We start from the raw sequence: 13145 nt of genomic DNA on the forward strand, positions 1-13145 counted from the left end.
CATTTCAAATAGATTTTGACAACATTTGTTGCAGGCCTTACTAGGAAGTTTTCTTTGCCAAGGACTTTCACTGGTTTTCAGTTTATCACATAAAAATTGTGCAAAATGTAATAAAAATCATCTATTTATTTGGATCGATTCCTATCTTTGACACAAAACGTTCTGTTGCCGTAGATACAGCATTGAAACAAGACTGCTGACTGGAGCACACAAAAAATTATTCTTCTTGGAAGTGATACAGTATTCTGGACTACAGATCAGAAAAACCTCAGGTAATTAAAAAATACTATGTCTGTTATTTTTCACTGAAATATCTTCTACCATCTTTTAAAAACTCAAAATGATTAACTTCAACTTCTCAATTTCTTCCTATCCTCTAGGTTCTGTTGAATATAAAAATGGCAAGAAGGCAAGATAAAATAAAGAAGGGGGAATAGGAACAAGGGTGATTATTTATTCACTGGAAAAAGGAGTCCTTAAATAATCACCTTGTCTGAGATTGCCATGTCTATGGAATTTGGTTCTTTTAAATTCTTTTTAGCAATTCGCTTCAATATATGCAAACTGTGCCTTTAGTTTAGTGAATGCTGCATCTTCATATAAATGAGAGATTTAACGCTGGATTTTATCAGGACCTTCCAGGAAGCCACCAGTTCTGGGCACATGCTCCTTTGGCCTCCTTGAGGAGAGAAAATGTCCCAACACACAGAAGTGCCAGCACCTCATGGGAACACACAGAAAGGATGCTGGAGGCGTCATTTCCAGTTCTCTCTGGATCTCAAACTGTTCGTCTCTGTACTATCTTATAAACAGTCATAATAAATGACATGTCCTGTGTCAAATGTCCTGGGGTTTTGTGAAATATAGGATGCATATACAATTTGAGACATTCTAGTGAGTGTTTCTGAGTACAAAAAAAGCAAATAATAAGCAAGCTTTTCTCCTCCTAGGTATCATCCTACTATTAGGGTAAAAGCCACGGTAGAGAGCACAATGTGCTCAGAGATCCACGGAACACTGCCCAAGGATCCACAGACGGATTTGTCTTCATTTAACATGACAAAATACAGACTTGTTTCTGGCATGATTTACCAGTTCACTGATATTTTCCCCATTTGGTGCCTCCCTAAAAGCAGCATCATTCCTTCTAGATAAGGAAGAGTAAGACGTTAATTTTACAGGATTATTTCTTCCTCTTCTTTGGCTATGGTCCTTAACAACTATGTTTGAAATGCTGTTATTTAGCATGACTCTCATTTGAGCACCGGATGATATAGTAGATCAATCCGTCTAAACACTCAGAACAGAGAATCCTACTTGCTGTCTCGAAATACTGCGGAAGAACACACTGGGTTCCCTCGTCACTTGAAAACACTGTGCATTTCTCACTGCAGCTAACTTATAACAGGATATTTAATTATGCCACTGAGAATCTTAAAAATATAATCAAAATCACAATAGGTGGCATGGTGCCTAATTTAAATGTTTGGAGGTCTACTCTCAACAAATTTTTAAGTCCGCAATACTGTGCTATATTGTTTACTGTAGGCACTATTACTACAGCAAATCTCTAGAACACACTTGTCTTGAATAGCTGTAACTTTATACCCATTACACAAGCCCTCATTCCCCCTCCCCAGCCTCTGGCAACAACCACTCTGTTTTCTGCTTCTATAGTTTAAGTATTGTAGACACCTCTCGTGTTACGTATCCCTAACACACACACACACACACACACACACAAAGGGACACAAGGACATATGTAAAACCTTGGATGGCAAGTAACTTAATCTGTGAGTATTCTGAAAGACGAGAAAACATTTCTAATACATTTTAACTTTGCAATATGAGTAGTATGTGATGCCCAACAACACAGGATCACAACTGAGCCAGTAGCTCTTGAAATTAGCTTTGATATACACCAGTGTTTTGAGTTAAAAGCATGTTTCCAGAACTAATTATACTCACAAGCCAAGGTTTTACTGTATTTGGAGGCATGGATATATTTATGACCTTGATTGTGGTGATGACATCATGGGTGTACATGTATGTCCAAACTCAGTAAATTGTTTATATTAAATATGTGCTATCTTTTGGTTTATCATTTACATTTCAATAAAGCTATAAAAAATTTAGTAAAATTACAAAGACCCACCCTCCCAAAACCTTTAAAATTCATTGGAGGACATTCTTTCTCTGTTCCAAATAACATCTCTGTGTACGTGAATAAGAAAAATAATCATTCAATTATCAAAAAATCAGAGTAAAAACCACATAGGTTAAAAAAAACATGCAGCATGGGAAACTTCTTTGATAAAATAAAACAAGAAAATTTAAAGATGTATTTTGCCAGTAAAAGAGATAAATTATGGCTTAAATTGAAAAATCTCCAGATGGTGGGAATTTGGCATGCCATTATTCTTTGAAAGTATGTTTCTAGCTAAGGGAATTGAACCAACTTGCTTAATTCATTAATTAAAATGTACTAATTGATAAAAATGAGGACATAGTTTCTATTTTCTAAAAGCTACAATATTAAATAATTATCTTTAATTTATCATTCTTCCTCCACTTCCCACCTTCCCTTGTGGGAGTAAATGCTTATATGTGCGTAAGGACTAAAACATACGCAAAACCTCTTAGAACAAGTCTGATAAAAGAAAACCAAAGGGCACAAGGACAAGTAAAAGTATCTGAGAAGAGACCAAACAAAAAGATGACTTAGACACAAGGACAAATGATGATCCAAAAAGGCAGTTACAGCAAACACAAGTCTCTGAATAATAATGCCTGTAGATACATGATTACAAAAGTCAATGAAAGGAGTTTGATAAATGGTAAGCTCATGATACTAAGAGCAAAATGCATCAGGAACAGCTGAGCATTGCAGTTGTCAGTGGGTGAAGGGAACGTTTACTATGTCCCTGGTAGGAGGGTATATTGGCACACATTTTCTAGAGAAAATGATTTCTTCGGGTAATTTTTTAATTGAAAATCTTTTTTTATACTGGTATGCATTTAGATGTACATTCTACATCTAAGAAAAATCTGTGCAAATTTTCTGCTACAAGAATATAAATTACAGCGTTTAGAACTCGAACCAAGTAAGAGATGATTCAGATGTCTAATAGAAGAGGAGGAATTATATTTGCTTGCTACAACTATTCTAGGGAATCTATATTATAGATACTGCACTATACTAAACTATACTATAGTGTACCATACCATACTACACCTTACTACCATACAACACCTATACTCGGGAATCCACACTATAGATACTACACTATGCTATTCTATAGACCCTATATTACAACTCTACTAGGGAATTTATACTATAGATACTACACGATACTATTCTATACCATACTATGCTATAGATACTATACTACATCTTTACTCGGGAATCTATACTATACTATACTGTAGCTTACTATGCTGTAGATACTATACTTGTACTATACTAGAGAATCTATACTATAGATACTATACTATAGATACTATAATATAGTATACTGTAGCTGCTATACCGCAACTCTACTAGGTAATCCATACTGTAGATACTATATGATACTAACTATATTATACTATGCTATAGATACTATACTACAACTATACTAGGGAATCTATATCTTAGATACTATAGATACTATAGATTATACTATGCTATACTATACCTTATTATGCTATATATACTATACTTCTACTATATTAGGAAATCTATACTACAGGTAGTTAACTATACTATACTATAGACACTAGAATGTAGTATGTTATAGCTACTATACTGCAACTATACTGGGGAATCAATACTATAGATACCAAATTATATGATACTATACTATCCATTACTATGCTACAAATACTATACTACAACTATACTAGGGAATCTATACTATAAATACTATAGATTACACTATGCTATACTATAGTATACTATACCTTACTATGCTATAGATACTATACTTCCACTCTATTAGGCAATCTATACTATGGATAGTTTATCATACTATACTATACTATACTGTACTATAGATATTATAATATACTATGCTATAGATACTAAACTACAACTATACTAGGGAATCTATACTATAGATACTATACTATATTATACTATGCTATAGATACTTTACTACAACTATACTAGGGAATACTATGCAGGAGTATCAATGATTTTTAACAAGGAAAATGTTTTCAACAAGGAAATATAGTCCTTACATATTGCTCAACCAATTGGCATGTTAAAAGAATGAATACATGATCTAAAACAAGAGTTCTGGAGTTGATGGCCTGTAATAAAATTTTTTCTAGAAACTTGCATCTCTGGAACTTCCTATGAAAGATGGCAAACTATTCAAATTTCTAATTTCTTTTTCTACAGAAAGAGGAATAATTATACGTTCTACCTCATTGTGTTTGGGGGATATTAAAAGAAGATAATACATTCAATGTTCTTAGCATTTTCCCTGTTGAAGAAGCATACATGAATACTGTTCACAGAATAGCATAAATACATCATTTGCAAAATATACACATTTATTAATACTGACATGATATGCATATAGTTATAAACCTCAACAGTTTTTTTATCCTGATCTCTGAGTTTAAGCATGATTTCCTGGGCTGGCTTGTTTGTTTCAACGGCCTTCGCTAAATTCTGGATGTGGAAGAGCATGAGTCAGAAGCCTGTCGCAATAACAAACAACTGTAATACCTCAGCTGCTTAAGACAAGAAAGGTCTCTTTCTCACCCATGTCAGTTCCTTGGGGGGTCAGCAGAGGTCTCTCCAATCCTCATTCAGGGACCCAGGCCCATGGATCAGCCACCGTCTTAAGCACTGCAAGTCCCCACACCGGGGACAGGAGAGATGGCAAATCTCTCATTGCCTCTTAAACTTATGTTCCAAAGTGGCACACGTCAATTTTGATCACACTTTTTGGCCAAAGCCAGACACCTACTCAGAAGGAGAACCTCAATAAAAATAAAAATGTATCCTTTAAGTCAAGAAGAATTTAAAAGTAATGTGTAGCCTATCATAACATATGCCATTTCAAGTTTTTGTGCAGAACACTGGTATGAGACTAGAAAAAGCTATCCCCTAGCTCCAATCCCAGGGAGCAGAAATTAAGATGAATAAGTATGTATCCAAATCGACTAGATGAGGGTCCTCTAACCTAACATAAAGATATATATAGGCAATAAGGAATAGAAATCAAGGAGTAATAGGGGCGCGTGGGTGGCTCAGTCAGTTGAGTGTCTGACTCTCAATTTCAGCTCAGGTCCTAATCTCACATCTGGCTCTGCGGAGCCTGCTTGGGATTATCGCTTTCCCTCTCTCTGCCTCTCCCCTGCTTGCACTCTGTCTCTCTCAAAAATAAAAAACTTAAAAAAAGAAGAACTCGAGGAGTTAACAGGATTAGTAGAGAGTTTAAGAATTATATAATTAATTAAGATTATATAAATTATTCCCCTACGTTCAAGACAAAATGATCACACTTAGTCTCCACCAGCAGACGCAAGTAATCTAATTTAATTTCTGGGGCACAAATGCCTTCACCTAACCCCCCAGGGGGACTACACTAAGGAGTATCAGTATAGTCTGCTGGGAGAGTCCTTTTTCTCAGCCCCAGTGAGCGAGCCGCTGAGGCTGTCTTGAGAACCGATGGGCCTTGTAATTGCTTTCCTCACTCGTGTGACCACAGCTGCAGATGTCATTCACAAATGGCAAAACTAATCCTTTAAAAGTTTTCATGTTGGCCATTTGCTTTAAAAGGTGCAATGCCAATGAGTCTGCAGATGTAGCTCTGTGAGAAAAGGGTCTCTGACCACTGGTCCGAGCACTGGACTAGCTCTCCTAAGTCCTTGGTCTTCATTCTCTGAATCCTCATATTTTGTTACGGTTCCCTGGGAAATCACTCCACTCATCAATACCTTCATTTCCCTGCAAGGACACTAGAGAACCTTATTTTGGATCTCTAAAGTGCTTTAAAAATCTTAAATGAAATCAAAAGTTATCATAATTCTATACATTTATTCAACCTCTTTTTCATAAAGTAAATGTTAAATATGTGCTATAAATACATAACTGATACATTAGTGACTATCTAGGAAGGTAAGAGACAAATATGTGTTTGTCAGTGTTATCAAAGACTGATATCCACAATAATTAAAATCCACAAGAATTTTCTTGCACTTACAGTACATTAAAAAATTTAGAAACAATGAAAAACAACTGGAAATATGTAGAGAGTGAGGTTCTATGTTGAAGAGATGCCTTATATGCTTTTCTTATTTTTCTATCATATAGTTTGTTATTTTTAATAATGAATGAATGAATAACAGTAGTGTGAGGGACACTAATTTTTAATCTTTGTTCCTTTAAAAGCATGTAGGCTTACTTAAGCTAATGACAACATTTTAAGGTGTTGGTGTTTTTTTTTTGGTTTTGGTTTTGCGTGAGTATATGTGTGTGAGAGAGAGAAGGTGCAGAGGAGGGACAGAGAGAGAGGAAAAGAGAGAGAATCCCAAGCACTGTACTACAAACACAGAGCCCATTGTGGGGTTCGCACCCATGAACCATTAGATCATGACCTAAGCCGACATCAGATTCTGGATGCTCAACCAACTGAGTCACTCAGGCACCCTGATGGTATTTTATTAATGCAGACAGAGCAGTAGTTCCCTTCTGGGGTCACTGGTGAAAATGGGGCAAGTCAGAAATAAAATTTCTGAAATGAAAATTTCCTTCTACCCATACCCTAACCTTCTACTTATAACCATTAGGGATACATATCAGAGTATGGGAACATACCCGAATATGGGAACAAATAATCGTGAAAGCTTTGTCTCTTATGTAAAGAAAACTCTCAGTAGTCAAAAAGACAAATGATCGCAGAGAATGGGAATGCACTGCTGGTGGGAATGTACAATGGCGTCACCACTTGGAAGACAGTCGAGCTGTACCTCAAAAAGTTAAACAGAGCTACCATATGACCCAGCAATTCCACTTTGACGTGTATCTCCAAGAGAAATTTAAACACACACCTACACAGAGATTTATTCATGAATGTTCATACAACAGTATTCATGATGCTCAACAGGTAGAAATGACCCAAATGTCCCCTAAGAGATGGATGGGCAAATAAATGTGGAAATCCATACAAATGAATATTACCAAGCCAGCAGAAGGAAGGAAGTACATGGATAAACCCTGACAACATTATGCTACATGAAAGAAAGCCAGGGACAAACAGATCACATATTCTGTGATTCTACTTAAATGAAATATCCAGAGTAGGCAAATCCCTTGGGACAGGAAGTAGATCAGTGGTTTCTAGGGATTAAGCGGACAGGAGAATGGGGAATGAGTGATTGGTGGGGGACACAGGATTTATTTTAGGGGTGATGAAAATGTTCTGGAATGAGGTAGTGGTGATGGCTGCATAATTGTATAAAGATACTAAAAACAGGGGCACTTGGGGGTCTCAGTTGGTTAAGCAGTCAACTCTCAGTTTCTGCTCAGGTCATGATCTCAAGGCTCATGGGTTAGAGGGCTCTGCATTGCCACCAGGAAGCCGCCTTCATCTCTCTGCCCCTCTCCCGTTCGTGCACTCTCTTTCTCGCTCTCTCTTTTTCAAAATAAACAAATAAATAAATACATGAAAACCTACTAAGTTGTATACTTTAAAAGAGTGGATTTTTATGGTATCTGAATTGTATCTCAATAAAAAACTCATTTTCCCAAAAACAAAACTGCAAAATAAAATGAAATTTCTAAAAAGAATGTCTTTCTCATTTTCCTCTTTCATGAACAAAATTTGTAATAATTTCAATGACCAGTTCCTCCAAAGACATATTTCATATTAACTTTACCATGTTCATGTGAGAGGTGGAATTGTTCTTTCTCATCTTAATAAATGAAAAATAATGGAGCCAGCTTTCCTCTAGATGCACTTTTTCCCCTCTTCCAGTGTGTGCAGGTCTGGAATCAGGACCACAGCCGAGGCCACGTGCCTTCAAAACAAGCGTCAGCTTCTTCAGAGCCATCTGTCTACACAACACTTTCTCAAAAGCCAACAACCTCCTCAATGCAATGTTCATGAGTTTCAGAAACGTCTGCGGACAATTAAATGTCTCATTCAGAAAGTTTTGAGCAAATATCCAAACTTTTTTTTAGGAAGTGTACTCTTAATCTCATTTATCTACTTCCTTCATCCCCGACCCCATCCCTCTGGCAACCGTCAGTTTATTCTCTGTAAGAAGCAGTATTCTTGTTCTCTCTCTCTCTCTTTTTTTTAAATTTGTTCCTTTGTTTTGTTTCTTAAATTCCACATGAGTGAAATAATATGGAATTTGTCTTTCTTTGTCTGCCTATTTCACTTAGTATAATACCCTATAGGTCCATCCATGTTGTTGCAAATGGCAAGATCTCATTCTTTTTTATGGCTGAGTTATATACATATATATATATATATATATATATATATATATATACACACACACACACATATAATGGAATATATACATACATACCACTTCTTTATCCATTCATCCATTGATAGGCTGCTTCCATATCTTGGCTATTGTAAATGCTACAATAAACACAGTGGTGCATATACCTTTTCACATTAGTGTTTTCATTTCCTTTGGGTAAATACTCAGTAGTGGAAATATTGGATCGATCATATGATAATTCCATTTTTAGTTTTTTCTATTTTTCATTAAATTTCTGTTTTCCACAGTGGCCGTACCAATCTGCATTCCCATCAATAATGCACAAAGATTCCTTTTTTTCTACATCCTCACCTACACTTCTTATTTCTTATCTTTTTTATGGTAGCCATTCAGCTAGGGGTGAGGTGATCTCTCATTGTGGTTTTGATTTGCATTCCTCTGTTGATGAGTGATGTTGAACATCTTTTCACGTGTCTGTTGGCCATCTCTATGTCTTTTTGGAAAAATGCCTATTTTGATACTCTGCCCATTTTTAAATCAAATTATTTGCTTGGGTTTTTTTTTTTTGTTGTTGTTAATGGTGTTGAGAGTCCAAGTTCTTTATATACTTAGATACTAAGCCCTCATGGATACATCATTTGCAAATATCTTCTCCCTCTCCCATTCAGTAGGTTACTTTTCTGGTTTGCTTGTTTTGTTTGCTGGGCAAAACCGTATTTTAAATGTAACATTGAACTAAACTGAACAGAAACTGAACAGACCTCCAAGCTAAAGTGATTGTGTAAGAGCAAATGGGTGTGGGCATGCGTGTGCACCTGCATGCATACAACAGAGAGGGAAAAAGAGATTATATTTCTCCGTGTACTTTCAGTCGTGGAAACTGGGTGCATTATGAGTTCTGAAAAGACTCACCTTTCCTTATTCAGGGATCTCAGCTATCTGTTAAATAAGATTTATGTGAACGAAAGCATTTGACTCATGGGAGGCGGTTGCAGGCGTGAGAGCCCTCACTTACCCCTTCCGGAGCAAAGGAGACCCGAGCTTCCCTGGCACTTCCTGATGCTCTCCTCTGCCGACAGCGGGCAGGAACGTGGGTGCTCACACTTCTTCCCATACCACCCTGCTTTGCAGTCACATCTTCCACAATTACACTGTCCATGACCTTCACAATGGGAGTATAAAAAAAATAGAAAAAAAAAAGACAATGGAGTCAGAAGTCAGAAATGAATGTTTTCTTTTCAACAGTGAATATCACAAACGAGCCAGGATCTTCATTAACACCATATTAAACATTAAAGCAAAGGCACATTTTTCTCAAGTTCTTAAACACCTGATTTACATTGATTGATCATGAGGGGTAAAGCAAAGCAACAGCTCCCAATAAGATAAATGGGTTCGTAGGGCTATAAACTTGAATCCATCAAAATCCAGGTGTATGTGACTGCATTGGTCTGCTGGGGCCTAAATGGAGTATTTGATGGATTTGGTAATTAATTCATGTGGAGGAGAGCCATAGGAAATTGAAAACAATTTGCTTTTGAAACAGGTCTTATCTTGTGGAGGCCCCCACACTTTATTTTCATTACTTTTTTTACACACGACATGCTTAGCCTGGAGACTCTTAGTCTAAAACAAGTAATGTCTGTGGAGTTCACATTCCCTCAAGATCCATGTAGTGAACACAAAAAAGGTCAGGAAAGATATTAAAGTTCTTTACACATGGTCACAGAGCCTGTAAAGAATTGTGATGGGCAGTGGCATGGTAAAACAAACAAACAACCAAAGAAAAACGGTCTAAGTTATCAATCAAATAAGTGGGTCCAAATCCTGGTCCCTGCTATCTAAGTAGGGCTGATCAAATATCAGCCTCTCTGAAGTTTAGTTTCTTCATATTTTTTAAGATTATTTATTTATATTGAGAGAGAGCGCACAAACAGGGGAAAGGCAGAGAGAGAGAATTCCAGGCAGGCTCTGCACTGTGGGGCTCAAACTCGTGAACTGTGAGATCATGACCTGAGCCAAAGTTGGACGCTTAACCAACAGAGCTATGGAGGCAACCCTAGTTTCTTCATTTTTAAACAAGATGATGATGCATTATCTACCCACATTTATCAGGAAATACATATCTTAAAATGTTACAAAAATGAGCTATTGTTATTTTTATTCATTTGAGTCCACATTTGTAAACAGGTAAGAATAGAAAGAAGAGCAAGAGACTTGAGCTTTCTTTAACTCCTAATCAACATTCAGATACTCATATTACAGATGCAGAATACTGTGGATTTCTATAATTGCTGCAAAAATGCATGAAAGATTTTAAAGGAAGTAGAATGATACTTTCTTTAAGTAAATTGAGGATAATGCTAATGGACGAAAATGCATGCTCTTTCGTTTGGGGCATCTGATGTTAATATAAACCATACAATATGGAAACTGTTCTTCAGTGAAGACTAGCCTGTTTTCTCAATAGTTTATGAAGCATGTGGGCAGATACCTATCATTTGAGTTGGAAGACCTGGACAATCCACAAATCTGGGAGCTTTTCATCACCTATTAACCAGGTTCTTCAAGGAACGAATCATAAAGTCATAGGTCAAAGTGGCAGAGATATTAGGGATCACGGAATCCAGATTTTGCCTTGAATGCTACAACCAATTCAACATACATTTATTGACCACTTACTATGTAACAGATGCTAAACAACAAATTGCTGATGTCCTTAATACGCTCCCTTTGAGCTCATCATTTTAAAGGAAAAGAAAATTAAGATTGCTAATAAATATGTATGAGTGTCAATGGGATCATTTAAACCTTCAAATGCAAGAATGTCCATTATACTAGTTTATCTTATTGGTTTTTGGGTTATATATTCTATTCCAGAGGTTGTTGGGTTTGTGGCTTTTTGTCATTATCCTAGAAGTCCCTACCCTTCTTCTTGGAAATTTAGAGCAAAATTTCCAAACGAAGCCACATTGCAAAAGCACAGATAAATAACAATGCTAAAACAGATTTCAACATTTAAAGTACAATTAATCCTGCATTTTATAGAAACCAATGGCTTTGAAATTCTTGGAGATAAGAGGTCTCATTTTGAGGATGGTCAGATCTGTCATGAAGATAATGAACAAAGTGCAGAACACGCTGCCACTCGTGAGAGACAAGTTGACACTTTAACAACAATAGTGAACAACAGGGTTATAGTGAAAGGGGAAAAAAGCTTTACTCCTAAAAGACTGAAGTAGCTGGGAATGTTAGGAGAAAACACCCAATAGGCAAGGATGCCCGGCCGCTAACTACCCAGGAGAAAGCCCCCATACAGCTGGTGGGCAGGCCTGTTCCCCAGGCGCTGAATGAAGCAGGAACCTATGGGAGGGAGAGCAGTGACTGAGGACAGACCCTTCTCAAGTTCTATGGTTGGAATACAGTCTTCAGAGCAGCCACTGTTTTCTATCTCAGGGTCGCACACATGTCAACATTTAAAACAAAATTGGTGGGTGGAATAAAAAATTCATGAAGATGGTCAGAAGTTATGAATAAGAGATTTTTAGAGTTAACATCTGGTCCAGTGAAGATCAAAAGAAGTTAGATGAACTGTGAGTGCACTGACACAGTTTGAAAAAAAAAAATGCAGCTGCTTTAGACCTAGAAGGAGAAATCTCTGAAAGTTGTTGACCTTTATGCTCCAAATTCACTTTTGCTTTCTTATTGTTTTCCTCACTCAGTGTTTAATCTCTATGCTTTCCTCCCTAACATTATGCCATTTTTCTATCCCTTTGCTATCTCTGTGCTCTAATACAATCCCTGGGGGTAGGGGTGGGTGGGGTGGGGAAGCGGCCTATGTGGTCCTATATCTCTATTTCCTGTGCATTTAGAGCATCATCATGAACATTCTCAAAAATTAGTCCTCTAAATTTACACATCACCCCCAGGCATCACCAACTCGAAGCAAAGCTGGGAAGAACACATACAATGTGTCCTCACTTTGGCCACGTATGTGACGAGCCCTAACTTCCTGTGTTTTCATGCCCCAGCCTTCACCCAGTCATCGAGGGTTATTGAGAGTTATTGACCCTCAGTAACCATGCTGTGGTCTATTGCTTATGCACTGGAATGAAGTAATGAGACAGTATCACTACTGTGATTGGTTGCAGAGTGAAGGCCTTTGCCTTTAAGTAGGAAGGTATCACAATGGAAGAATATTACCCCATTCAGGATGGCCATAGCTCCTCCCCAAATCACCCAATGATGAGTCTTGTCTACACTATGCTATCTGAAGTCAGCATCAATTGAACAAGTGTGGGCTGAGGAAAGAAGAGTTATTAAATATGAATAACCTAAGTCTACCATCCATAAAGAATGAAATTCCTGAGAGTCAGGAAATATATGGCAACCACTCTAAATGGTGATAGGGATGTAGACTGTTTCTTAAAAGTTCCGTTGTTTTGGGAAAGTAGAAATACCTACATCAAATATCCCAGTGAGGATCACAGAGAAGCAAATGTGGAAGTAATAAAGCAAGGTTTAAATCATTCTACTCCAATATGATGAAAAATAGTACTGACAGCAGTATTATGAATCTAAATGTTTAGTAGTGATTAAGTTTAAACATCAACGTAACTTTTACTTTCACAGTAATGAAGATTACATCCTACATCTTTCAATAATTCAAAAATCATGTGCTGTCCAAA

General features: G+C 37.0%; 1 protein-coding gene across 3 annotated transcripts in view; it reads right to left on the minus strand.

Annotated features, from left to right (window-relative positions):
- The window catches only part of ITGBL1 (integrin subunit beta like 1), a 212242-nt gene that overhangs the window by 87608 nt on the left and 111489 nt on the right, over positions 1–13145 (minus strand). For all 3 annotated transcript variants that reach the window (XM_029936470.1, XM_029936469.1, XM_029936468.1), the window contains exon 7: positions 9473–9619. In XM_029936470.1, coding sequence (XP_029792330.1) covers positions 9473–9619 — 147 coding nt within the window. The remainder of the gene's footprint in view (positions 1–9472; positions 9620–13145) is intronic.

The sequence above is a fragment of the Suricata suricatta genome, chromosome 4 (genome assembly GCF_006229205.1).
Source record: "Suricata suricatta isolate VVHF042 chromosome 4, meerkat_22Aug2017_6uvM2_HiC, whole genome shotgun sequence".
Classification (NCBI taxonomy): Eukaryota; Metazoa; Chordata; class Mammalia; order Carnivora; family Herpestidae; genus Suricata; species Suricata suricatta.